This window comes from Mustela nivalis, assembly GCF_964662115.1.
Source record: "Mustela nivalis genome assembly, chromosome: 1".
Taxonomy (NCBI): domain Eukaryota; kingdom Metazoa; phylum Chordata; class Mammalia; order Carnivora; family Mustelidae; genus Mustela; species Mustela nivalis.
Genome location: NC_139020.1, coordinates 100,083,224 through 100,110,475, shown reverse-complemented (window position 1 = coordinate 100,110,475; position 27,252 = coordinate 100,083,224). Strand labels below are relative to the sequence as shown.

Sequence of the window (27,252 nt, the reverse complement as noted above, 5' to 3'; positions counted from 1 at the left end):
ACTCTAGTAGAAAAATAATACAGGGTGCCTGGGTGGCTCAGTTGGTTAAGCGGCTTCCTTCAGCTCGGGTCATGATTCCAGGGTCCTGGGTTTGAGCCCTGCTTGGCAGAGAGCCTGCTTCTCTCTCTCCCTTTGCCCGCTGCTCTGCTTACTTGTACTCTCTGTCTCTCTGTCAAATAAATAAATAAAATCTTAAAAAAAAAAAAGAAAAATAATACAAACCAGAAGTATATCAATATTTTTTTCATTCAATAATATTAAAATAGCTACAGGTAGCAGTTAATCTGGCTATATATATGTGGATATTTACAGACAAGATTATGCTTACACTATGTTTTGGAGAATGGTAAGATGTTATTACCTTTACTAAAAACAGATGGCTAAAATGGTCTATCTGACATTCTATTATCCACGTTTTAATAAGCTACATTGTAATGGTAATTGATGTTCAATTTGAGGGTACTGAAAAATCTCCAAATATCCTCTGGGTTATCAAGGAAAGATAAAATGGTATTTGATACAGTTCTTTACAACTTTGATATAGTTTTAATGGTGAGTTATTTTATGGCCCTTGAATATTTGGAAAGTCACATATGATATAAAAACGAGTTCTCTTAATCGGAACATGCAATTAACTGGAAAAATCTCTAAACGTACACTCTAAGAGACAATTTGTGAAAAAGGAAACGTGGTTAGGGTAAAACATTTCCTTTTTTTATAAACCTTGACCTGGGTATGTCCCTCACCAATTACATAGGGTCCCTTGGGCCTCAACTTTACGCAGGCGGTTGGGTCTCTATGGTAATGCACCCGGCTGCTGAAGCGGAACACAGGTGACAAGGCGGAGGCAGGGGCTGGGCGACTGTGGGGAGAAGGTCTGGCTGCCCAAGGCTATGCAGGGTCTTCTTGAGCGTCTAGGATTGACTGCTCTGCCTGGCCAAGAATCTGCAGAACCTCCTCCTGACAGCCTGCCTCGACTTCCTAGCTCTCCTGGTAAACGCGCTCTGCACACCGCTCCGCGGCCGCTCAGGAGGCCAGGGTACTTCTGATGCCTGGCTGCGCTGGGACTGGTGGCTCCCGGTGGGACCCCACTTCCGTTGATGCGTCAGCTGCATCCTTCCAACGTGCTCAGAGGCTATGACTCAGGTGAAAGGAGACCATTTTGCCAGCCCCCGCTGTCATGCAGCCGTTCAGCATCCCCGTTCAAATTACACTCCAGGGTGGCCGGCGGCGCCAGGGGAGGTAAGTCGCCACCAGAACCTCTCTTGCTGATTAAGTGGCTGAAGGGCGGCCATAACGAGTTGGCAAGGTTAGGTTTAGGTTTGGTCTTCATCCTCTGAGAATGCCCACTTGCCAGGCCTCCCAGGGGATTCTGGGGACATCTTTGTGTCTTCCCCAGAAGTCCTGGCATCAGGGGGCTGCAACTTTTCTTTTTGGTTTCCTCCTCCATTTGGCTTGCAAATCTTAAAGGCCAGGGACTTTTTTTTTTTTTTTTTGACTCACCCGTGTTTCCCTGGCACTAGGACATGGCCCAGAACATGTTAGGTGCTCAGTAAATACCTCTTGGTTGCATGAAGGGTCTAGGAAACTACCACCAGCACTTGGTTGCCTGGTGAAGCATGCTTGGGCCCTGGAATCACAGGCCTGGATTCAAATCTCAGTTCTACTCTTTTTTTTTTTTTTTTTTTTAAGATTTTGTTTATTTATTTGTCTCAGAGAGAGAGAGAAAGAGAGAGAGAGAGAGGAAGAACACAAGCAGGCAGAATGGTAGGCAGAGGCAGAGAGAGAAGCAGGCTTCGTGCTGAGCAAGGAGCCCGATGCAGGTCTTGATCCCAGGACCCTGGGATCATGACCTGAGCCGAAGGCAGCCTCTTAACCAACTGAGCCACCCAGGTGTCCCTCAGTTCCACTCTTTAACTAGCTATTTAACTGTGGGCAAGTCATATAATCTCTGTTGGCCTCATCCCCTTGTCCATGAAGTGGGGATAATAATGGTCTCTACATGCCTTGGCAGGCTTTCTAAGTACTCCTCTCGACACTATCCCATTACCCTCTAAGGGAGGAAGTGAGATAGGCTTTCTTTCTTTTTTTTTTTTAAGATTGTATTTATTTATTTATTTGTCGGGAGAGAGAGAGAGCGCGCGCACACAAGCAGGCAGAGTGGCAGGCAGAGTTCTAGAGAGAAGCAGGCTCCCTGCAGAGCAAGGAGCCCGATGTGGGACTCATCCCAGGACCCTGGTATCATGGCCTGAGCAGAAAGGCAGCGGCTTAACCAACTGAGACACCCAGAGGCCCTGAGAAAGGCTATCTTAAGAAGCTTTTTTTTTTTCTCCCCAGAGGAATGCAAAACTGGGGGGCTGTGAACCTTCAGTGAAGTTACAGTTCTTCTGTCTGCTTCTGGGTTTGGGTGGGTGGAGCCTTAGAACTGGATGCTGATATTGAAAGATGAGCCTTGCTTCAGGGTATTTGAAAAAGAGCATAATAAAAGCTTGCCAGGGGTACATTTCTTTGCCAAGTTCACACACTTTATCTGGAAATGTGGATGGTTTGTTAGTAGCTCAAGTGGAGTCGGGAGCTGAGTAATTGGAAACAGTAAAAACCACAGTGGTCATCACATCACCCACTTCTAACATCCTGTAATGACAGGCATGGGTGTTGAAGAAACAAAGGAAAGTGAGATTAGGGGTTTGGGCGGTGGTGAGGATTGGAAGAGGAAGACACAGAACATGGGGGAAAGAGATAGAGGCAAAAACCCTTCTCTCCTTGAAATGCACTAATGCTTTTGTGAAAAGACAAAGCGAATTACTATATGGCAGAAAATCAAATGACCAAAGGCAAGGGAACAAGTTTTAATGCACTGTTCATAACACAATTAACTAGACATAAGAGCAGTTGTGTTCTCCTCAAAGCAAGACCGTCTTCCCTTTTCATTGGTGAGATGTACAATCAGATGATTGCCCTAGCCTTTTGCTGAACTCTATGAACCATGCTGACTTCACTCAACTTCATTTGGTGCTTCAAAAGAAGTTGTTAAACAATTTTGTAATTAAAAAATAGGAGGATAAAAATGATTACCCACAGCTTCTCTGTAACACAAACAAATTACAGGGAAATACGAATTTAACATCCCCATGCTTTGAAGTTATATACACATGTGAAAGGAACATCAGATGAATTACCAAACTTTGAGGAAGAGCAGCATCTTTCTAAGGAACCCTTCTTGACAAGCTACAGTGTTGGAGGGAGAGGCTCCCGGCTTCTGCAGGGAATCTCAGCCAGAGGAGCCTGTTCAAACTCTTTGAAATCAAGTTTGCCTGAGGCTAAGACAGAAAGTGCCTGGAGCAATGGGTGAAAAAGGGCTGGTGGGAAAGTCAGTTCAGTTTGCCAGGAAGCCACAGAAGGGGGTGGGTACTGCCTAGACTATGACTTAGACATCTCCAGGTAACAAACTGGTTGGAAGTGGAAATGTATTGCTGGCAAAAGGAAATAAAAATTCTATTCACTCATCTTACTGGCTAGAGAGCAAAATTAGATTGTTCTTTGTTTGTTTGTTTGTTTTAAGATTTTTTTCTTTCTTTTTTTGACAGAGAGATTGAGAGAAAGAGAGAGCGAGCACAAGTACGCAGAACGGCAGGCAGAGGGAGAGGGAGAAGCAGGCTTCCCACCAAGCAGGGAGCCCGATGTGGGGCTCGATCCCAGGACTCTGGGATCATGACCTGAGCCAAAGGTAGACGCTTAACCAAATGAGCCACCCAGGTGCCCCCCAAATTAGGTCATTCTGAAATGCTTTGAGATTCTTGGATGAAAGGCGCTTGTAATACCACAAAGTTAATTACAGGAATGTTTATGGTCTCAGAAAACTGGAAAAACCCCAATATTCAACTATAAGGAACTAGGTAAGGAATTGATGGGATATCCAATTGATGGAATATTATGGAGCCAGTAGAAGGGTCACAAAGAATTGCTTGTGACATAAGAAAGGGCTTACTATGTTAGATGCAAAGACGAGATTTAAAAAATCCCACTATGTCCAGAATGATCTTGTTCTATTTAAAATAATAGAGAGGAGGGGGAATAACACAGTAAGTGAGTAGAAATTATCTCTGAGTGGTAGAATTGTGGGTGATTTTTGTTCTCTTCTCTCTACTTTTCCACATCTTTCAAGTTTTGTAACATGGTGTGTAAAAAGTACATTACTTTCATGAATTCTTTGACATTTCTTGAGGCTTTCTTTAGGGCTTGGTTTGTGGTTAGGTCTCATAACTGTTGCTTATATGTTTGAGAAGAATATATATTATGTAGGGGATAGTATTCTGCATTATCATTTAGATAAAACCCATTACTTACTTTGCTCAAATCTTTTCCTCACTAATTTATATGGTTGAGCTGTCCATCACTGAGGGGTTATGCAAAAATATCTCCTCATTTGTCAGTGGATTTTGTCTGTTTCTTCCTGTAGTTCTTCAGTGAGGCAATGCTATTAGGTACATGTAAATTAGTATTGTTAGCTCTTCCAGGTGACTCTTTAATCAATATTATCACCTTCTTTACTTCTAAAAGGCTTTTTAACCTGAAGGTTCACATCAGCTTGCTTTTCCTTAGACTTTGCCTCACAAACTTCAACCTTTTTTACATCTGCGTGTCTCATGCGACTTTTTTTTAAAAGATTTTTTAAAAATTTTATTTTTTTAGTGTTCCAGAATTCTTTTTTTATGCACCACACCCAGTTTTCCATGAAATACGTGCCTCCTTAATACCCACCACCAGACTCACCCAATCCCCCACCTCCTCCCCTCCAAAACCCTCAGTTTGTTTCTCAGAGTCCACAGTCTCTCATGGTTTGTCTCCCCCTCCGATTTCCCCCAACTCCCTTCTCCTCTCCATTTCACATGATTTCTCTCAGTCTATTGACAATATTCCTGTCTTCTGGTTTCCATTCCTGTTATGGAGAAGTGACAACTCAGCCTGTCATTCCTCTGCGGTTGATCTGTCTTTTTCGGGGGCTGCTTTTAAGATTTTCTGTTGTGGTGTCTGTGTAATAACTCTGTGATGTGTCTAGGTGTAGATTTCTTTATTTGATCCCACAGGGTTTATGGAATCCGAGGACTAGGTTTTCATCAATTCTGAGATTTTATTATCTTTTTAAGAACATTGCTTCTGACTTATTTCTGGAATTCTGAATAGATCTTACGTTAGAGCTTTCCTATTTATTTTCCATGTTTCTTCACTTCTCTTTAGTATTTTCCATTACAGAAACTCCGTGTCTTATACTCTGGCTGTTTTGCAGGTCCATCTCTCTGTTTACTAATTATCTCTGTGGATGTGTCTAATCCACGGTTAAATCTGTCCATGGAGTTTTTATTTAAATTTTTAAATTTTTCATTTCCAGAAATTATATTTGATTCTTTTAAATATTGGCCTGGTCATATTGCAGAGTCTTGCTCTTTTTGATATTTGTAATCCTTTCTTTCTTTCTTTTTTATTTTTTTAAAATATTTTATTTATTTATTTGACAGAGAGAGAGATCACAAGTAGGCAGGGAGGCAGACAGATGGGGGGAAGCAGACTCCCTGCTGAGCAGAGATCCCAATGCGAGGCTCGATCCCAGGACCCTGAGATCATGACCTGAGCCGAAGGCAGAGGTTTTAACCCACTGAGCCACCCAGGCGCCTCCCTTTCTTTTTGTTTCTTTAAACATATCACAGATACATTTTTTTAAAAAGATTTTATTTATTTAATTTAACAGATAGAGATCACAAGTAGACATAGAAGCAGGCAGAGAGAGAGGAAGGGAAGCAGCTCCCTGCTGAGTGGAGAGCCCAATGTGGGGCTCTATCCCGGGACCCTGAGATCATGACCCGAGCCAAAGGCAGAGGCTTTAACCCACTGAGCCACCCAGGCGCCCCTCACAGATACATTTTTATATACTGTCCAAATATCCGAAGTTTTTTGTGGATCTGAATCTGTTTTTTCTAACTCAAAGGCCCTTACTGTGTTTTATGACTTTTGAATGAGAACACATAGTCCTTGAAACATCATAGGATTCCTTTAGGGCCTAGATTCAGTAGACTGCCTTCTTATTTATTTTTTTTTTTAAAGATTTTTTAATTTATTTGCCAGAGAGAGAGAGTGAGCAAGCGAGTACACACAAGCAGGCAGAGAGAGCAAGAGAAGCAGGTTCCCCGCTGAGCAAGGAGCCTATGCGGGGCTCGATCCCAGGACGCTGCGATCATGACCTGAGCTGAAGGCAGCGGCTTAACCCACTGAGCCACCCAAGTGTCCCGACTGCCTTCTCATTTTGTTGATGGTTTCCTTTGCTTTGCAGAAAGATTTTAGTTTGATGTAGTTGTATTTGTTTATTTTTGCTTTTGTTTTCCTTGCCTTTGGAGTTAGATTCAGAAAAATATCATTAAGACTCATACTAAAGAGCTTTTCATCTATGGTTTCTTTTAGAAGTTTTATGGTTTCAGGTCTTATATTGAAGTTTTTAATCCATTTTGAGTTAATTTTTGTATATGGTGTAAAATAGTGGTCCAGGTTCCTTCTTTTGCATGTAGCTGTCCTGTTTCCCAGCACCATTTATTGGGGAGACTGTCCTTTCTCCACTGTATATTCTTGTCTCCTTTGTAATAAATTAATTGACATATAAACATAGGTTTCTTTTTGGGCCCTCTATTCTGTTCCATTTATTTCTGTCTGTTTTTATGCCAGTAACTTCAGATGTGCAGGATGGTTTCAAACCAAGCGGTGTGCTACCTCTAGTTTTGTTCTTCTTTCTCAAGCTTGTTTTAGTTATTCTGGGTCATTACGTGTGGTTCCACATAAATTTTAGAATTATTTGTCCTATTTCTGTGAAATATGTCATTAGAATTTTGATACACATTGTACTGAATCTCATTGCTTTGGGTTTTTATGGACATTTTGACAATATTAATTCTTTTAATCCATGAGCACAAAATATCTTTCCATTTATTTGTTTCTTCTTCAAGTTCTTTAGTCAATGTCTTATAAGTTTTCAGTGTATAGATCTTTCATCTCCTTGGTTAAATTTATTCCTAATTATTTTATTTGTTTTGTTGTGATTATAAGTAGTATTGTTTTCTTGGTTTCTCTTTCTGGTAGTTTGTTACCAGTGTATAGAAACAACAAATTTTTGTATATTAATTTTGTATCCTATAAGGTTATTGAATACATTTAATAGCTCTAATAGCTTTTTTGATGGTCTTTAGGGTTTTCTATATATACTACCATGTCATCATCATATAGTGACAGTTTTACTTCTTTTTCTCCAATTTGTATGCCTCTTATTCTCTTTCTTGCCTAGTTGCTGTAGCTAGGACTTACAATATTATGTTGCTTAGAAGTGGGCATCCTTGTTTTGTTCCTGATCTTAGAGAAAAAGCTTTCAGCTTTTCCCCATTGAGTATGAGGTTGGCTGTGGGCTTGTCATATATAGCCTTGATTATGTTGAGGTTCTCTCCCTCCATATCTACTTTGTTGAGAATTTTTATCATAAATGGATTTTGAATTTTGCTGGATGCTTTTTCTGCATCTATTGAGATGATCATATGGTTTTTATCTTTCATTATTTTAACGTGGTGTAGCATATTGATTGATTTGCAGATGTAAAATCATCCTTGAATCTGTGGAATAAATCCTACTCAGTCATGGTGTATCATCCTTTTAGCCTTTTGTTGAATTCAGCTTGCTAATATTTTGTTGAGAATTTTTGCTTCTATGTTTATCAGAATATCAGCTTATAATTTTCTTTTTTTTTGTGGCTTCCTTGTCTGGTTTTGGCATCAGGGTATTGCTGGCCTCGTAAATGAGTTTGGAAGTATTCTTCAATGTTTTGGAAGAATTTGAGAAAGATAGGTACCAAATCTTTGAATGTGATCTGGATGTCTGTTTCCTTCCCTAGGGAGGTTTTTAGCCATTATTTCTTCAAATAACTTTTCTGCCCCGTTTTCTCTTTCTTCTCCTTTTGAGACCTCCTATAATGTGAATGTTATGCTATTTGATGTTGGTCTCTTAAGATGTCTTCAATTTAAAAAAAAATTTTTTTCTTTTTTGCTGCTCTGTCAGGGTGAGTTTTATTGCTTTGTGATGTGTTCTTGCTGATGTGTTCTGTTTCATCCAGTTTGCTATTGAGTATTCAATAGTATATTGAATTCTTCAGTTCAATTCTTCAGTTCCATTATTATATTCTTCAGTTCTGTAACTTCTGTTTGGTACTTTCTGATAATTGCTCTCTTTTTTGAAGTTTTCATCATGTTTACTCATTCTTCTGAGTTTGGTGAGCATCTTTACGACTATTAATTTGAATTCTTTATCAGGTAGCTTTCTCATCTCTTTCTGAGGTTGTATTTTTTGTTTTTTGTTTTTTTCCCATTGGGAAGTATTTATTTGTTTCTTCATTTTGCTTCACTCTGTGTTGGTGTCTATGTATTGGGCAAAACAGCTTCTTCTCTCAGCCTTGAAGGAATAGCCTTGGTTAGGTGATGAATCCTTTCATTCACCCTTTCTCTAGCTCTTCGCTATCTCTTTGTGATTGTCTAAACTACCTGATTTATTCTTTATGTGTCCTAGCAGGTATGTCAAGATCTGTTAATGTTCCAAGGGGAGAATTTCATTTAGCACTTAGCTTAAGGCTGATTAGAAGCCAGCCCCTCAGGCAGCAGCTGTCAAAGTATGCAAATTTTTACAGTCCTTCGGGGCTGCAACTGGAAACCTAGTTGGCCTTTAGACCAGGTCATCTAGAGGTGTCTCCTGGATGAGAGTTATAAAAATTAGGGCTCTAGACAAGTGTAGAAGCTCCTTTCTGGGAGGTCTATTGAGCTATAGCAAGACCAAGAGGGTGTGCGAGGATTGTGTCTTCCTGCCTGTGTTCCCTGGGAATGCCTCTTAGTTTCTAGATGTATGGGAAACCTGAAGCCTGTACTTCAGGCTGGAGCTCCAGGCTAAGTAAATAGGACTTTTTACAGGATGATTGTGTGTTTCAGTCTGCTATCTGTGCATTGCCCTGGGGTGGGGTGGGAGGTGCCCTGCCAAGAACGGTCTTTGTAACTGTTACATTCCTATGGAACTCAGGAACACCAGCATCTTGGCCACTAGGGCTAGATGATCAAAGGTTTTCCCCTGTGTGGATGCTGTCCATGCACACTGAAATTATGCCAGTTTTGCCTATCAACAATCATACTTGGGTCTATTAAATCAATATGTTACAAGAGCCAGAGAGACCTCAAAATAAACCTCTTCATGCATGGATTCCATAGGTATCTCACAACCAGCCTCCAGGATGACTTACAGTATGAAGCAACTAAAGTCCAGTTTCAGAACAGGAGGGAAAAGACAGGGTATTGGGTACTGGAAACCTACAAAATACCTAATCTTACTTTATGGCTAAAACTCTTCTCTTTATTATAATTGTTTATGAATTATAAAATGTACTACCTCAAATTTCACTTAAAAAGTTGTTTTTCCTGCCTATTCTCTGAGGGTGGGATGATAGAGGGTGAGTAAAATATCAAAAGAGATTAAAAATCCCCAAACCAGGCGCGTGGGTGGCTCAGTGGGTTAAAGCCTCTGCCTTCGGCTCAGGTCATGATCCCAGGGTCCTGGGATCAAGCCCCGCATCGGGCTCTCTGCTCAGCAGGGAGACTGCTTCCTCCTCTCTCTCTCTCTGCCTGTCTCTCTGCCTACTTGTGATCTCTCTCTCTCTGAAATAAATAAAAAAATCTAAAAAAAAAAAAAATCCCCAAACCACATCCTTGATTCCCAAAATAGTATTAACCCAGGAGTGCTGTGATCCTCTGAGACCAGTGCTTCCCACCGCAGGCTCCTAGGACATCCTGGATTACTTGACCTTCCCCTCACTGTCTTTGAATTTTGAAGATTTTACCAGGGAGAAAAGCAGCTAGGGAGAGGAAGGGGAAGGATGTGGGGTAAAGTATAAAATATACTTTTGGAAGAAAACAACTAGCAATTCCCTTGACAAAGTGTTGCTTGGCTTTACATTTTAGTAAGCTTTTTATTCAGTTTGATGGTGTCTGAGTTTCTACCATTTTAACTGCATTTGTTTGGCTTAAGATTTTCTTAAGACTCTTGAAGTGGAACTACCCCTGGGACTGCATCCGCCTACTGAGCAAGGATCTGCAAATCAATGACATTGACCATAGGAAGTGGTAAAACTATGGCAAATTGGAGAATACATGCTGGTCCATAGGGACAGCCTCTGCTTGGCTTGGCCAGCTGTTCATAGACAGGAGTGTGGACCTGATAGTTTTCAAAAGTCAGTAATCAGCATTTTTATGAAAAATTTCACAATTTTTAAAGTGTTAGCAACGAATCCCACATTAAAAAAAACACACAGAGAATTAAAAAACAGAACAAAACAAAAAACCAAAAAAACACAACTTATCCGTGGGCTGGATGCTATCTGTGGGTCACCAGTTAGCAACGTTCATTTTGGTTGTTACTGTTCACTGGACCCCTACTGTGAAATAACTTATCACATCCTTTGCTGGTATAGAGCAGAGAGAGGGAGAGAAGAAATGTAGGGCCATTCACACAGATCTGTGAGTGACCAGAGAGGGGGAGAGCAGAGAGGAGAAGAGAACAGTGAAAACTTCCTTATTCTGAAAGGACTGGCCACGGGCCACCAAGCCCCATGATAGCTATACTGCCTTTCCCTGTAAAAGAACAATATAAAAGAACAAGTCAAATCCTACTATTTCCGGATGTTGTTAATTCTGAATCTGAACTTTCCGAGTCATTCTTTACATATGGAACTCACTGAAGAGTGTAAAAATTATTTTCAGGGGGAATGTGCAGTATCCCTAACTGATAAACAAGTTCATAATACTTATTTACATACATATATATGAAAACTATACAAATGAAAACTACTTATAGGTAATTCTTTTCTATTCATTGATTAAACAGATCTCCAAAGACTTCTTACTATTGTTAGATGTAAAAAAAATTACATTAATTATATTTTATAACACATAAATTTAGCTGGTTTGGGTGGGTTTTTAACCAAGCTCTGAACATGGGATTTCATGGTGTTGCTCTGAACCTGATCACAACCTCTCCAAGTGGATGGCAAATGGGATCATCCTTCCACCCACCATGAGGTGGTAAATGTTCCCATTTCTCTGTGAGTTTATTGAAATATCTTCTTTTTACTTCCCCCAAAGGACAGCCTTTTCTGCCTCAGGGAGGAATAGGAACATAGACCACAATGATGGAGACCTCCCAGATGTGCACAAGAAGCTGCCATCCAGTGCTGGAGAGGACCGAGCCGTGCTGCTGGGGTTTGCAATGATGGGCTTCTCAGTCCTCATGTTCTTCTTGTTTGGAATAACCATTCTAAAGCCTTTCTTGCTCAGGTAAGAAACAGAGAAAGGAGACCCAGAATTTTCGATTCAGATCAGACCAAACACAGTGGTGGAGAAGAGGCTGGCTTTGGCTTCTTCAGCCCTCTCATCATTATCTAAGGGAAGATAGAAACACCTGTTTGTCTCAGCGCTGGGAGGCAGTTGAGGGTGGAGAAAGGGGTGGTAAGAAAGCGGAAGATAGTCCTTTGCCACTCACCCTCCTCATCTGAAAAATACTTTCAACAACTAATCCATACATTAGATATGCATGTAGGTAATAAATTCTTCCTTTAACAGGTTGATATCAGGGGTGTCTGGGTGGCTCAGTCAGTTGAGTGTCTGCCTTCTGCTGAGGTCATGACTCCAGGGACCTGAGATTGAGCCCCACATTGGGCTCTCTGCTCAGTGCGGCATATGCTTCTCCTTATCCCTCTGCCTGCCATTCCCCTGCTTGTGTTTGCTCTCTCTGTCAAATAAATAAATAAATAAATAAATAAATAAAATCTTTAAAAAAACCCAACCAACCAAACAAGCAGATACCACAGAGAATGGTTAATTTAAGTCTTTTACACGAGCATATAAAAGTTATTGAGTTTTTTGAGTTTGATAATGTTTATCTAGCACATAGTAGTAGCTCAATAAATGTTAGTTTCCTTCCTTTGTTTTAATTGGTTTCCTTATTAAATACATCTAATAACAGCATTTATCAAATATATATTATATGCAAAAATATACTATATTTTATCCTATTTAAGTCTATAGTCTAATGCTAATGGTAGCATTATTTTATTGTTTTAATTTTCCTTTTAAAAACGAGCAAGCTGAGATTCAGAAAGGTCAAGTAACTTGCCTAAGGTCGCTCAGCCAGTAAAGAACTGGCCTGTTGTTTTGATATAAGACTCCTTGCCTCCTAATACTTAAATAAAGTTTGCAGCCATAGGATGGATAGGAGATTTCATTAGGGCAGGGGAGCACAGGTTTAATTTTGGAAGATGGCTTACACAACATGGGGGTACTTTGAGGGAGGGCAGTACGGGGTAGGGGAAAAGCAAGGAACACTTTCCCTTTGGTTAGTCAAAGAGTTACAGAAGTTTGGGAGAATGGGGAGAGGGAGGCCTAAGAGATCAGTGGGGAAAAGGGGTCATAGGGCAAGAAGTAGGTGGCCTGCTTTTGTTATTTATCAGATTCATCTCTTGCCATTCCTAAGTTACATTATTAGGACAATAATGTGGAGGTCTCCCTCGCTACAGCACACAGTGCTACAATTAGAAGTGCCCAGAATTTCCACTCTAATATTAGCACCAGGAGAATATGTTCTGCTTCTGGTCAACCAGCTTTTATTCAGTGGACTCCAGGAATCTTATATGTATTTGTATTTCCTTCATTGCTTTGGCTGCTAGGAAGCTCAGAGTCAAATTTGTGGCCCAGTTCTCATAACTGTAAGGGATCTTATGGTATGCAGGATACAGGATTGTATCCTTACTCTTTTCTCCCTCCCTTTTCCTATTACTCCTGTATCTATATTTGTATCTGTATCTATATCTACCTATCTAGCTAGCTACATTATACATATTTATGTAAGCTGAATAAATGGTGTATGTGTGCACATGTTTGTGCACTTGTATGAAAGTCCAGGTCAGATTATTTTTTAAATGTGATAATTTGGGAGAAGTTTCAAGGATACCTTCTGCAACCTGACACCAAACTCTTGCTCATATTTAAATTTTACTTTTCTAAGCATTTCTAGAAATTGTTTGCTTAAAGTAATTACATGAATGCTTAAGAGTGGTATGTTCTCCTCTGTCTCTTGCCTTGTGATCTTGTGCTACCTCAGAGCCTGGTTTTGCTTCAGGGAAGATGGCCTGAGTAGCTTGTACCTGTCCCCACTCCCTTAGACTCTCATCTTTCAACCAAATGATGGACTTTGCCTACTTGTAGACACATAGACACACAGTGTTATCAAAAGACCATGCTCATGTTTTCAGCTCTAAATATATCCGTGGTTCTACTGGAGAAGCCTGGCTTGGTCCTTGTGCATGGAAATTCGGAGAGCTTAGCTCTAACACAGACAAACAGGGGCCTCTAAAGTATGATTTTAGGTTCTTGGTCTAAATAAGTACAGAATTTAATTTTGTGAGAAAGAAGGCTAGTGTTAAACCTGTGGAAAGAACCTTATTTTCCATATTTGCATTTTTACTTGCCTCAAATTTTATTCTTCTTAGGCTCCATCCAGTGTTTGTTTTTTATGTCCTTGCCTCAAGATTATTTTGAATGGCACCGTCTCCCAAGTTATTAAAGAAAATGCTTACTCATGACCAAAGATCTCAATGGAAGTGCAGTGTTACCCTAGTTTCAATGAGGCATTTCAAACATTGACTTTAGAATTTGCTTATCTTACTTCTTGTGTTTAAGTTGCCAGGAAATAAACACAGGGACCCACCTACACGTGTGAGGGTGTGTGAGGAGCTGGTCCTGTACATTCAATCAAGCATTTCCTCTGACCCTCATTTACTTTATCTAAAACTTATCCTCTAATCATTTCATACATATCTGTCTTTTCAACACCACCACAAAATCTTCATGGGCAGGAGTTTTGCCTACCACTTCTCATAGCACCTAGAACATTCTGTGTGTGTAGTACATGAGAAAATTCTCAAAGGAACATTTTCCAAGTAAAATTTAATTCATGGTAACACTTACTGAGCCTCTACTATGTGGGAGGCATGGCGCTTCTTGCTTTGAGGATCATAAAGAAGAACAGGATGTACCTCCTGACCTCAAGGAACTTACTGATAGCAAAACATAGTAAGTTTTCAAATGAGATATTCCTTCTATGATTTGTTTACTCATTGGAAGTAGACAGAGACCATGGAAATGTACCTTGTTACCAGGCTATATTGACTCAGGGCCACACTGACTGTGGTTGGACTCCATCCAAAGGCACATTTCCATAGGACAGGAAAATGGGTACATTTTGAGATGACAAAGCATGAGAGAGGATAAGATTTCTAACTATGTGGTTACAGTAATATTTGTCAAAGCATGGTTTGCCAAATACCTGCATCTTAAATATGGCTAAATATAGATTTTTGGGCTTCAACTCAGATCAACTGAATACAAATCTCGAGGAGTGAAGCCATAGAATCCACAAATTCTTCACTCTAACACACTTGCTCAGTTGATTCTGAAGTTTGAAAACCATTGATCAAAGGGTTGGTGTAGTTAGAAATACACCAAGCGGGTCATAATTGAGATGAAACTTACCAGTTTGCTGTTTATCCCCTTTCTCAATGTTCTCCACTCAGTGTTCCTAACCACTATGTACCTTCTGTAATGGTTCTACATTACCTTTAAATATACAAATGCCTTGGGCTATCACATTAGAAATATAAAACTGGGGCACCTGGGAGGCTCAGTCGGTTGAGCATTGACTCTTGATATTGGCTCAGGTGATGATCTCAGGGTCATGAGATCAAGCCCTGCATTGGGTTCCATGCTGGGTGTAGAGTCAGCTTGAGATTCTCTCTCTCCCTCTCTCTCTGCCCCTCCCTCCCTCTGCTTGCTCTCTCTCTTAAAAAAAGAAAGAGAGAAATAAAAAACTAAATTGTAGAGGGTGAAGATCATTTATCTTTTTCCAATTGAAGCACTCAGAGAGAAGAATCAAACTGTACTATCATCCACGCTCATATCATGGATGACTGGATGGACTGTGCTTTCACCTGTGGTGTGGACTGCCGAGGGCAGGGCAAGTACCCATGTCTTCAGGTGTTTGTGAACCTCACCCATTCAGGTCAGAAAGCTCTCCTACATTATAATGAAGAGGCTGTCCAGATAAATTCCAAGGTAATGTAAAGTTCATGTAATGAAGGAATTCTAATTATAGTCCTCCTTTCTGTGCCAGACTGTCCCCAGCAGAGTGCAGTACCCCAGACCATCTCTAGGGATAAAGCTATTTCCCTCCAGTGAATGCCTTTACAGGATAAAGGAAGCTAAAAGCATTCTTGGAGGAAAAAATTTAGAATGGAAAGGAATTATTCCAATTTTGCAAACTGGTGTCTAGAATTTTCCAGCTGAGCCAGTGAACAGAGTCAATTGTGGGCAGTTTTACTTTTGGAAGTCCTACTCCCCATCATATAAAAAATGTGAAAATGTACTCACAACACATTTTAAATCAAGTAAACAATTTTTCTTATCAAATAAATTTAAAGGATTATTATAATTTTGATTTTAATAGGTTACTAAATTGGTTCATATGTTTATAGTATTTATTTACACCTAACTATGAAAAAGTTAGCTTGTATTAGATTGGTTAACATGCTATACTTTGTTGTCTTTACTTGGGCACTAATCCATCTGATGATTTCTGTTTCGGATGCAATAATTTTTAAGGTCTCAAACATTTAGGTAGGCCTTAAGCACAGTGCTATGAGTGCCTACTGAGGATGCTAAAAAATCTCAAGTTTTTTTGGAAAAAAAAAAGATCACCAGCTGACAGATCCCTTCACTGGTTCTGCCCTCCGCGAACCAAAGCCTATGTAGGAAGGCTTTGTGGGCCTAGGGCAGAAGCCTCAACACACTATCCCTTAGGGAAAGATTTTCTATGGGAAACCAAGACAACTAGGGTAGAGGCGTTCCTAGGTTGAAAGCACATAGTGAGCTCAACAGATATTTTTTGAGTGGACAAAGACCAACTGCCTGTATGTGGAGAGAGCATGGTCCTTACGATGCTGGTCACTGCCTCTTCTGCAATGTCTATTTTCTAAGAATCCCTTCCCCCATTTCTGCCTAGTGCCTGGAAATGGCCATTTCACTCTGTGTCCTCCTGTCCACCCTTCCCCATGGGCTCTGCAACAGGTTTCATCACCTTCTGAGATTGAAACTCTCCATGAATAGCTTCGGTTTGAAGCCTTTTCAGAATTAAAACTGTTGCTTAAATGCTTGGTTTCGGGGACAGTGTCCTCATGTTTCTTCCTCCTTCATACTCCTAGTGCTTTTACACACCCAAGTGCCACCGAGACAGGAATGATTTGCTCAACAGTGCTCTGGACATAAAGGAATTCTTCGATCACAAAAATGGGACCCCTTTTTCATGCTTCTACAGTCCAGACAGCCGATCTGAAGATGTCATTCTCATAAAAAAGTACGACCAAATGGTTATCTTCCACTGTTTATTCTGGCCGATGCTGACTCTGCTAGGTGGTGCCCTGATTGTTGGCATGGTGAGATTAACACAGTACCTGTCCCTATTGTGTGAAAAATATAGCCCCCCACACAGAGATGAAGTAGGTGGCAAAGTACCTTATATGGAACAGCACCGACTAAAACTGTGGAGCATGGGGAGGAGCCCAGAAAGAAGCCGAGAAATCTTACAATGGTGGCCACATTAAGGTCTTGGCCTTCGGATGCTTGGCAATTTTTGCGCCTGAGGACCTAATGATGTCTGCTTGGACACGAACCATGTGGAGGCAACTCAAATTAAGTATGATACTTCACACAGGAAGAAACATTTTTAAAGAGCCTCATTATGTAGTCCATCTGTTCTATAAATAACCACAAACTCATCGTCTTTTCCTCTACCCCACATATTCCACGTGAGCCAAGGCAGTGCTTTTGTTCCCTCACGGTAACACAGGCTTCAGGTAGTTGTGCTTGACCTAATTTCGGCTCTCGTGGAACCCGTTGGTGTGGAGTACATGATGAGGGCATCTACCTGCTGACCACTGACTGGCCAGTCTCTTTATTGGCAACAGAGCTCACCTCAAAATATTTCTCAAAAAAAAAAAAAAATCTTAGTGAAAAGTCATTCACGATCAAGTTAGGAAGAGAATAATCTGGTAATTTCAAAAAAATGTGGGCTACCATTCTATCTCCCCATTCATGATAAAGGAGGAAAGCTGCTGCCTAGCAAAACCACTAAGTTTGGAGCTATTCATACTTAACCTTGCCATGTACCACGTAATTTTGCTTTCAGCCACATCTTTCTAGTTAATTATGCTTTCCATAAGCTCATTTTATTCTCTGTGTACATTCTGGTGGGAGTGGGAGAGACAGCCAGACAGCAGGGAGAGGCTATACTAGATGGAATTGAACATTCATGTCAGATGATGCACACTGTAGATGGGTCCCCCATGGTTCGTCAGCAAATGTCCAAGCTTTAATTAATGACTCAACTATGGTTACTAACTAATGAATGTCACAGGGCTCTCCCAACAAGTGCTTTTCAGAGTTAGCTGAATATGAGTTGAAAAGAGTTTGTTCTGAAAACCAACGTGCCTTAAAGTATCTTTAAATTTTACTAAAAAGTCATATATCATGGACATTATGAGACTTTTGAAGCAACTTTTATATGCAGATGTAATCAAAACAGAAAGTTTGCCTCTAAGTCAATATTATGCTTTTTCATATGAATTCAAGTCACAAATAACTAGACTGGATAATTAGAGCAATATTGACTTCACAAAAAATAAAAAAATTAAAAAAAATAAATAGAAATCCTGTGGTGGGGGGAAATATTGACTTCACAAGTAATGAACAATTTTGGTGCTTTCTCTTCTTTCTAGTGTGGAATGGTAGAAAAAACACATGTCTCAGAGGATTTTATGTGAATTCGTAGGCCATCATTACAGCTTTTCAGATATGTATCCTTGGGCAATTCTGCTCAACTGCAATGAATGTTCAAGCCTTTCTCTTCTCACTTATAAAATGAGGACAATCTCTTCCTTTATAGGGTTAAGGAATAAACAAGGCAGAGCATATAAAATACCTTGCTCAATTTCTGACATCTAGTAAAAGTCCTCAAAAACATTAGTAGATTTTTAAAAAAATTGTTTTCTAAGTTTCAATGTTTAGCCAGCCTTATCCCTCTTCGGGTATATACCTCCAAGAAACAATCTGCACTCCCCAGTTCAGTGGAGCATTACTGACAGTAGCCAAGATATGGAACCACCACTGTCTATCAACAGATGAATAAATTGTGATCCTACACAAACACACAGAGAAATCACATATACATGAGGTGTATATCTACACACAGTGGAATATTATTCAGACTTAAAAAAGGAGAACCTGGGGCGCCTGGGTGGCTCAGTGGGTTAAGCCGCTGCCTTCGGCTCAGGTCATGATCTCGGGGTCCTGGGATCGAGTCCCGCATCGGGCTCTCTGCTCAGCAGGGAGCCTGCTTCCCTCTCTCTCTCTGCCTGCCTCTCCATCTACTTGTGATTTCTCTCTGTCAAATAAATAAATAAAATCTTAAAAAAAAAAAAAAAAGGAGACCCTATCATTTGCAATGACATGGATAAACCCAGAGGGCATTATGCTAAGTAAAATAAGCCATACACACAAAGGGAAAAAAAACCCTGCATTTCACTTATATGTGGAATCCAAAAATGTCAAATACACAGAGGCAGAGTAGGATACATAGAGTAGGATGGTGATTATTGGGAGTGGGGGAAATGTTGAGATGTTAATTAAAGTGTACAAACTTTCTTTTTTTTTTTTTTTAAAGATTTTATTTATTTGACAGAGAGAAATCACAAGTAGATGGAGAGGCAGGCAGAGAGAGAGAGAGAGGGAACAGGCTCCCTGCTGAGCAGAGAGCCCGATGCGGGACTTGATCCCAAGACCCTGAGATCATGACCTGAGCCGAAGGCAGCGGCTTAACCCACTGAGCCACTCAGGCGCTCCAAGTGTACAAACTTTCTTATCAGATGAATTAAGTCTAGAGATCTCATGTAGAGCATGAAGACAATAATACTATCTTGAATACTGGAATTTGCTAAGAAAGTAGATTTCAGGTGTTCTCATCACACAGATACATAACTATGTGAGATGATACATTGATAGCTTGATTATAATTATTCGCTATACATAAATTCCAAATCATATTGTACACCTAAAATATATATAAATCTTATTAAAAAGTAAAATGGAGTCAGCCTTGGTACCTTTCATTGGTTAGCTGGTTGTAGGGGCTAATGTAGGGAACTGTAGGAGAAGATTCCTTCCCACCTTCTCTTGGCTAAATGTAATATATATTTAAGGTCCAGAACATGCCGTTTAAGAGGTTGTGGTAAATTATTTTGTATACCAGACTTTCCTGAAATAAAATAGATGTATGCACACATATTTTGAATCGTTTTGCAAATTGAGAGTCTATAGATTTCTTAAGGGCACCTCTCTAGTTATTTCTTAGTTAGTTTGACATGCATCTAACAACATGCAATTCTTGGGATTTTTCTCCTAACAAATTCAAAACCATTGATTTAAAACCTAAAAAGTGGAAGTGTGAAACCTGAACTGTTTCAATTACTCCAGTTTTCCACTCACAGAGTGCAGCTACTTGGTTCATCTCCTGATCTCATCTCAGGAAAGAGCGACATTATGCTTGGAGAAAAAAGTCAATTTAGAACAATGTTAATTCAAAGTCATGCAAACCATTTGGCAATGAAAATTTAAGCAATTACTTGTTGTTAATTGCTTAGAAGTACAAAGTATCAATGCCCACATGTATTACTAGTCCAAGGAAAGCCCAGACTTCCCCTTTGCAAAATTTATGATAACTGAAAGCAAAACCAGTTTGCTTCCACCCTAACCTCACTTTTTAGGTTCTGGTCTTTAACTGATTTGAAAAAAAATCTGTCTGCATGTACAAACACATTCATACATGTAGGTATATACATATATTTCTGCTTGAAACACATAATGCCTTATACGTAAAAGCAGTTAATATTCAAACAGATATGTCTCTCAATATTCATCCATTTACTGGGGCAGAAAAGTTGACTTTTAAGAATAATAGTTTCAGGTTTTCAATCAACTATTCTTAGTCATTATTGGTAAGAACTCAAGTTCAGCTAAATTATGAGTATTAGGAACACTGGTTTGCTTTTAAGTATTCAAAAAAAAGGCAAAATATAATTATCACAGTTTTTGTTGTTGTTGTTTAAAGTACATAGTACACTAAGGATTGTTTGGACACAAGTCATTTTTTCTTTTTCTTTTTTTTAATAAACAGCGTGATGTTACAGACTGCAAAATTAAAAGAAAAGCAGACATTGACAGTTTCTGATGAGCACAAACAGTAAGTGCAGTCACAGGCCAAACTTCTTGCTAGGAACAGCAAGACTGGGAAGAGGTCTTAAATTTAGTGACACTATTATTCTATATTCTCAGTACAGTAACACATGCATCTTGCTGTGTCAAATCCTTTTTGGGCCATCATTAAAAGAACATTTAAAAACATTCTTTTCCTAATGAATGCATTATACCATAGGACTTCAATTCACTGAATGACAAAATATAGCGAAATAGATTTGGTACAATAAAAAAGGCAAAAAAAGGGTGGTGGGGGCTTCTCCTGGAACAAAGTCAACATTTGATGTGTTAGTAGTCTTTTTTTGGTAGTGCCACATTCCCCAAAATATTAAAGTACTCTATTCCAAAAGGATATATTTAGATTTTATTCAACCCAATTAAGCCCAAGGACTAAGTCACATTGAAACTATTAATTGTATTTGAAACTTAGGTTCCATAGCCAAAAACATTTCTAGAAACCACATGAAGTTCAAGCTCTCCAACCACTCTTTGGAACAAAAATTAAAACGGATAAGGGGCTTTTTCTTATGAAATTGGTAGATCATGATGACGACATTTGGAAATTCATACTAGAATGAAGAAGTTTAGTCTTATTAAAGAAAATATAAAACAACAAAACTTTTCTGCCTCCTTGTTTACCTAAAAGGAGGAACAAAAATAAGAATCACCTAAAAATATACATGGCTCTTAGCATAACCACAAAATTATTGTAGTGACAGATTAAATAAGGTTTCAGATAGATTTATAGATTTAATTGGCTTACAAAATGCATTAAAAAACCTTTCCATACTTACCAACGTGAAGAATGGTGTCTACTGTTGGTCTACTGTTGGTAGTGAAAATCAGTTACCTAAACTACCTAAATGTACAATAGACTGATTCCCACCCCTGCAACCCCCCCCCCACCCGCCCACTAAAATTCATTATGTAGTTGTGTAAAAATTAAGTCAGAAAATTTCCTTATGGCTCATAACTGTCACTTTATGCTAACTAGCATGGCTGTAATATTAACAATGTCTAAAACTAAGGAAAAGGAATGGCGCTTCATGAATAAAAAGGAAGTGTGAAACTTTTATCAGTGGAATACTTGGACGAAGTAAGCTTATTTGAAAACTAACATCCCAACTTGGGAAACTCCTAATAGATTCTAAACACTTCTGAACTTTAGAACCTGATGTTTACACCTTTTATAAAAGATGCCTCTTGACTAGGGCTAGCAAGCAGTGTGTACACAAGTAGAAATGTGTGCAAATATACACACACCAATTTCACTAATAATAAGAAAAGAGAACACAACTAATTTTGAATGCCAAATTCAAGAATCCAGTACCATAAGCCTCCTGGCGCTATAGTCTTTCCATGGCTGGAGTGATGATTACATTTTAACCCAAGTTTTTCTCAAGTCTCCGATGCCATTAAAAATATGGCATGCCAACTCTTGACTTTTTATAAATCTAAACTATAGTGCTCTGGAAATTTCTCTAACATCAGAGCCTGAAGTATTGAATTGGGACTCATTTATTATTATTATTTTTTTCTTATTAACTCTCTGAGGTAGTTACCAAACCCATTTCTTCAGGACCATAGTTATCTTGAGCTAAACCCCATGATCTTTTCAGAAAGTGAAAGTAACTTTTGAAAGAAAAGAAAAAAAAGGCTTCCCAGGCCACGGCACATAAGATACACTTATAATTTTAATGTAATAATTAAAAAATAAAAATGGTTTGGGTTTATATTTTAAAAAACAGCCCAGCTGTATTACTCTGTCACCAAGAATTGTTATTTCAAGATCCCGCCAGTGCTGGGTTTTATAGGTCAGCCTTCACAATCATCCTTGATGAAGAGTTAGTTCCCTCATGGTATGCAAATATACTCACAACTTTCTGCCTTCTCTTAGAAGGCTCCATCTAAGGCTTCCCTCAGAAGTGCCTCTTCTGAGCAGGATGGATATGTAGAATGTGATTCATTCAAATAACTCCTCCCTGTTCCACCCTCTCCTCCAACACTCCCCTCTTCTCAGAAACATCTGAAGTATGAAAGTTGTTTTTAAATAGCAGAAGCACCAAAATCCATTAACACCACATATAGTCTTTAAACTGAAATATTTTAGTGATGTCTTGGACATCAAATTGATTTTTTAAGGTGGATTCTGAGTGTGTGGGTCCAGCCCAGGTCTGCAGTTTGTGCAGACATAGAAACAAAAGAAAGTTAAAACATTCAGAAAAAGTTAACCGCTCGCTTTTAAAATAATGCTGGAAATCAAATTTTTTCAAAGAATTGGCAAGCATGGGTTATTGGTCAGAATATGAATTAGGTGGATTTACAAAATCATTAAGAAACAAATCCAAGTTTATGTGCTGTGAAATTTCCATGGTTCTTTTAAAATAGATAGGCTGCTCATAATTTTTTTATAATGCTAAATCACTCAATTTTTGATGGAAAAAGAATACAGATGGACTGTGTTTTACCTATATGAAAATCACCAATCCATTGAAAATAAAATCCAAGAGGGTATATACATTCTAATCAAGTCATTGATTATTTTCCTGATTAATAAGAACTACACTTTACACAAAATACTTTGTCAGCAGCTGTTTTCATCAAAAAAACCAATATTCATAGTTTCACAGTTGAAAAAATTACACATTAAAATATTTTACAATTCATTGTATATTCACCAGGTTCCCATTTCCTAATATAAAGCAGATTAGAAGGGAAAACCTCAAAGTTGATTACTTTGACAGTGAGTTTTACAGAGGACACTAAGAACCACAAAAAGCTTAGGTTCTATCATAAAATAGTGACCAAATTCCATTCTTCTTTAAAAAATCCAATTAAAAACATCTTTTTTAAAAACCAAATTCTACAATATGATTAACAGATTTCAAATTAACAGCAGTCTAAAAATCTTCAAAATAAATGATTTTGTATACTGAGAATATGATAAAAAGTTAAAACATAATTTTCAGATTATATCATATTAGAATATGTTTAAAATGAGGTTTTATTTTCTTTAAACCTGCTTTTTTTTTCCCCCTCCAAAATAGTCATTGAAGGAACTATTTCTCAAGTGACCAAATGAAACTGTAAAGTCTATAGTTAGATATACCACATTCAATGACAAGGATGGCTGGCCACAGGAATTGACCAATCCATGGGAAGTGATCGGACACTGAAGTACCTGGAAATGGCTTACCACTGACTTGACAGCCTAGTCACCCCATGTAGCATTCAATTCAATTTTTGGTTCTTTGCCTTCTGAGCACTACCTGATCCTTTTTTCTTATTTTTAATGTTGTTTGCTTTAACTCTGCTTGGACTCATTTAAAATTAGCTTTGCTTTTAGCTAGATCGCTTAACCTACCTTCTTTGTAAAATTTGTCTAGACTTCTTCAAACAGAATTAACTTGGTTGCAATAACTGAAAATAAATGTAAATCATGAAATAAGCTCTGTGGCTGTGTTTTAATGGAGAGGTCCCAGGGGAAGGGGACTAGCTGGACTGATGTGAGACATGCAAAAATTATGTAAATTTTGTGCAAGGAAGCTCAAAGCTTTTTGGCACTCAGGTAAAATGCTGTTCTGTTAAATCTTCAGTTTCCACCATCAGAGTTTCAGATTTGTACCATTTCATTGAATTTTCCTGTAATTAATCCCTGATATAGAAAAGACTGGGATGTTAGTATGTATTAACTGAATATATATAAAAGGCACAAAATGTTAAAGAAGTTTTAATAAGTTATGAAATCTACATCTGCAAAAGAATCTATTTGGCTTCCTGCTTAAAATGGGAGTTTAAATTCTTCTTAACTATTCCAAGACAGTTTACAGAAATAAGTTCCCCTAAATCTTCAAATTTATTTTTCTTGTTGGCAATATTATATACATGCTTTAGTGAAGTACCTAAGTCTCCAATAATTAGGCCCTTTAAGGGCTCTAAAATAGCCAAATATTAAGAGTATTTGAATTAGAGTCCCTTGTTTACTATTCAAGACTTCTATTATAGGTAACTGATTTCATAAATGAGTATCATTTACGTGATGTTGTTTTACTAGAGTATATAATGCACACTTTTTATAAAGTTGTATTCCAATGATACGCCTAATCTAGAAAACTGTCAGTAAATTATTGCACTTTTTCTGGTGTGGCACCTGGACATTTGCTAAAGCTATTTCCTAGGGCATTAATCATTCATTTCAAATACTGAGTAAAATATCAGATTCTAGTGTGATGACTAGCATTAGTCCCTACACCTTGGGTTAATGTTTCCCCAAGTGTTTAAGAATGTATCCTGCACTCAAATGCAATTTATAAAGTTGGACAGTGAGCCCTAATTGCGTGGAGATGGGACATGATCTTAAAATGGTTTAAGGTCCTACTTTTATTATCCAGATATTGCATAAATAGCCTAAAAAGGTAAAAAGTTCATGGTTTCTATTCCCCCATATAATAAAGTAGTATTCATGAGCATACCTCGGTAGAGGGGTTGAAGCAATCAAGAAGATACTCTATATTGTGTTAATTTTGGTAACTAGTTTCATGACTGAGGCATTACCAACTATAAAGGAAGATGGAGAATGGGGGAGTCATATGAAAACAGAAAGAAAGAAAACGAAAGAAGATGAACTTTAATCTGTTTTCCTTATGTAGTTATACACTAGTCATTGGTATAAATGGGATAGTGCCTGAGCCTCACCTACAGACCAAGAGGAAAGCTGACCATGCTGCTATGAACAATAAAAAATTTGGGGTGCAAAACAATGCATGAGTATGGGACAGATCATGTAAATAAAGAATATATATTAATGATAGTTTCTATAATATAAATAGCCTTTAATAAAAAAAATAATCTTTTTAATAACATTAATACTCACTTCTATTTTCTGGAAACATGCATGAAAAATGTATTCAATTCAATTGCAAAAGGAAAAAAAATCAACCTACTGTGAATACTGTACAATTCTGAAGCAAGAACTAGTCCTGCTCATTCTTTCTCTCTGATGATTATTGTACTTTGTGGGAGCCCAGAATTTCCCTGGGAAAAAAGAATCAGATTCTTGTAAATACTGTCCAGAAAAAAACCCAAAAACACCACCTTATAACAGGTCTCACTTGTGACTGCTTCCAAAACTTTGCAGATAAGACCCCAAATCGTCAAAAGGTTTGATTTATTAAAAAGGGAAAGTCTCTGATGAAATCTCAAGAGCCCCTTCCACCCCAAGCATTTTTCTCTTCATTAAACAAGGAGTCAAAAAACCCACCTCAAACTATAAATTGAACAGCAATGAAAAAATAAGAAATCTTCATTATTTTCTAATCTCAATGTAATTTAACACCAAACTTCAGTTTCCTTGGACCTAATGCAATAATAGACTGTGTTGTGTCCACAATTTCAAAACATAGAACATTTGCAAGACAAAAAAAGAACATCATTCTTTTTCCTTCTCCATCATTTCTATATATTTTGGGGTTTTTTTGTTTTGTTTTCTTTTTTAAAAAAAGATACAAACAATCTTCAAAGTTTACCTTTTTGGACTTAAGGCATAACATGAAATTGCGCATTATTCTAAAGCTTAATTTTGAAATGAACTAGTTTAGTGCTCTCAAACCCTGTTTGCGTTTACATTATTTAAATTATATAGTATTTTATTTCTGTTCTTGTGTAAATTCTAATGCTGTTCATGGATTGTGCAATTCCTATGCAATCAGTCTTTGCCTGTTGACAGTTATTAACAGTGCAGGATAGTATCCAGATAATGAGCTTTCGGTTTCTCAGTTATCATTTCAGTTCAACGCATGCTGCTTAATTGTGTGGAAGATCCAATCCATTTTTGTTGTCCAGCCACCATGATGTGCATCATTCATTTGTTTCATGAAATATTCCAAAGCCTCTTGTTCAGTTTTATCTAAAGCTAGGGTCTTTCGAATGTATGCAATATCATCAAAAGATTGTAGTTCTGGCATTCCAGAGCCAAGCATCATTGAGAAAAGATTTATGAAGAGATTGGCATGCTGCCGAATAGCTAGATAAGCCTTGTAACACATCTCCTGAAACCTATAAATGATAAGAAGAGTGTAATCAGTATGGAGCAAATGGGGTTAATACCTTCAGGTGTCTGCTCAAATGTCACATCATTAGAGAGGCCTTCTTGAGCAAATCTATAAAAAAATAGCATTCCTCTCCCCACTCCCCTTACCAACACTTTCTGTTCTCTTCACCCCATGCTAGGATGTAACCTCCGTGAGTCCATAAGGATTCTGTTTACTGCTTATCACCAGCACCTTAGGATAATACTTGGTATATCAGCAGTTTACTAAGGATTTATTAAATGTAAGAACTGGTCCATACCAAAGCCTTTAGGATTTAGCGTAGGACCAAGACAGAATTGCAGATAAAATGGAATTTATACAAGGTTTTTGAAAGTACTTTTAGGTTTAAGATAGACTGATGATATACCAGAAGGTGATCAGAAAAATCATAAATAAATGCGGTAACTACAGTTTACTGATTTCCTCAAATTGTAAGACTAAAAAATGTTGTCTTAAGCACTATACATTATCAGTATAAAGAAGATATAGTCCAATTATTTAAGCAACAGTAAATAAAAACCTTTAATATATTATTTTTAAGAATCATTTTCTTGGGTGCCTGGGTGGCTCAGTGGGTTAAGCCTCTGCCTTCAGCTCAGGTCATGATCTCAGGGTTCTGGGATCGAGTCCCGCATTGGGCTCTCTGCTTGGCAGGGAGCCTACCTCCTCCTCTCTCTCTCTCTCTGCTT

The 27,252-nt window shown here is 38.4% G+C and overlaps 2 protein-coding genes across 4 annotated transcripts in view; one reads left to right on the top strand and one right to left on the bottom strand.

Moving 5' to 3' along the window:
- The first annotated feature begins 835 nt into the window (after positions 1-835).
- KCNMB3 (potassium calcium-activated channel subfamily M regulatory beta subunit 3) lies at positions 836-23,922 on the top strand. Of its 3 annotated transcripts, none has more exons than XM_082744487.1 (6): positions 836-1,242; positions 11,202-11,393; positions 15,026-15,224; positions 16,370-16,521; positions 20,395-20,460; positions 23,522-23,922. In XM_082744487.1, the coding sequence occupies exons 1-6, from the start codon at positions 1,181-1,183 to the stop codon at positions 23,526-23,528; spliced, it is 678 nt and encodes a 225-aa protein (XP_082600613.1). In that variant the 5' UTR covers positions 836-1,180; the 3' UTR covers positions 23,529-23,922. The 3 variants fall into 3 exon arrangements, with proteins under 3 accessions (XP_082600613.1, XP_082600612.1, XP_082600611.1); XM_082744486.1 differs by having other exon boundaries at positions 16,370-16,600; XM_082744485.1 differs by lacking the exons at positions 20,395-20,460; positions 23,522-23,922 and having other exon boundaries at positions 16,370-16,842.
- The window catches only part of PIK3CA (phosphatidylinositol-4,5-bisphosphate 3-kinase catalytic subunit alpha), an 81,269-nt gene continuing 77,068 nt past the window's right edge, over positions 23,052-27,252 (bottom strand). Inside the window, exon 21 of the mRNA XM_082744376.1 lies at positions 23,052-26,528. Coding sequence (XP_082600502.1) covers positions 26,258-26,528 — 271 coding nt within the window. The 3' untranslated portion in view covers positions 23,052-26,257. The remainder of the gene's footprint in view (positions 26,529-27,252) is intronic.

Coding starts and splice junctions, on each gene's coding strand:
- KCNMB3 (XM_082744485.1), top strand. CDS start 1,181: ATGCAGCCGTTCAGCATCCCCGTTCAAATTACACTCCAGGGTGGCCGG. Junction 1,243..11,201: donor GGCCGGCGGCGCCAGGGGAG/GTAAGTCGCCAC, acceptor CTTCCCCCAAAG/GACAGCCTTTTCTGCCTCAG. Junction 15,225..16,369: donor CTGTCCAGATAAATTCCAAG/GTAATGTAAAGT, acceptor TCATACTCCTAG/TGCTTTTACACACCCAAGTG.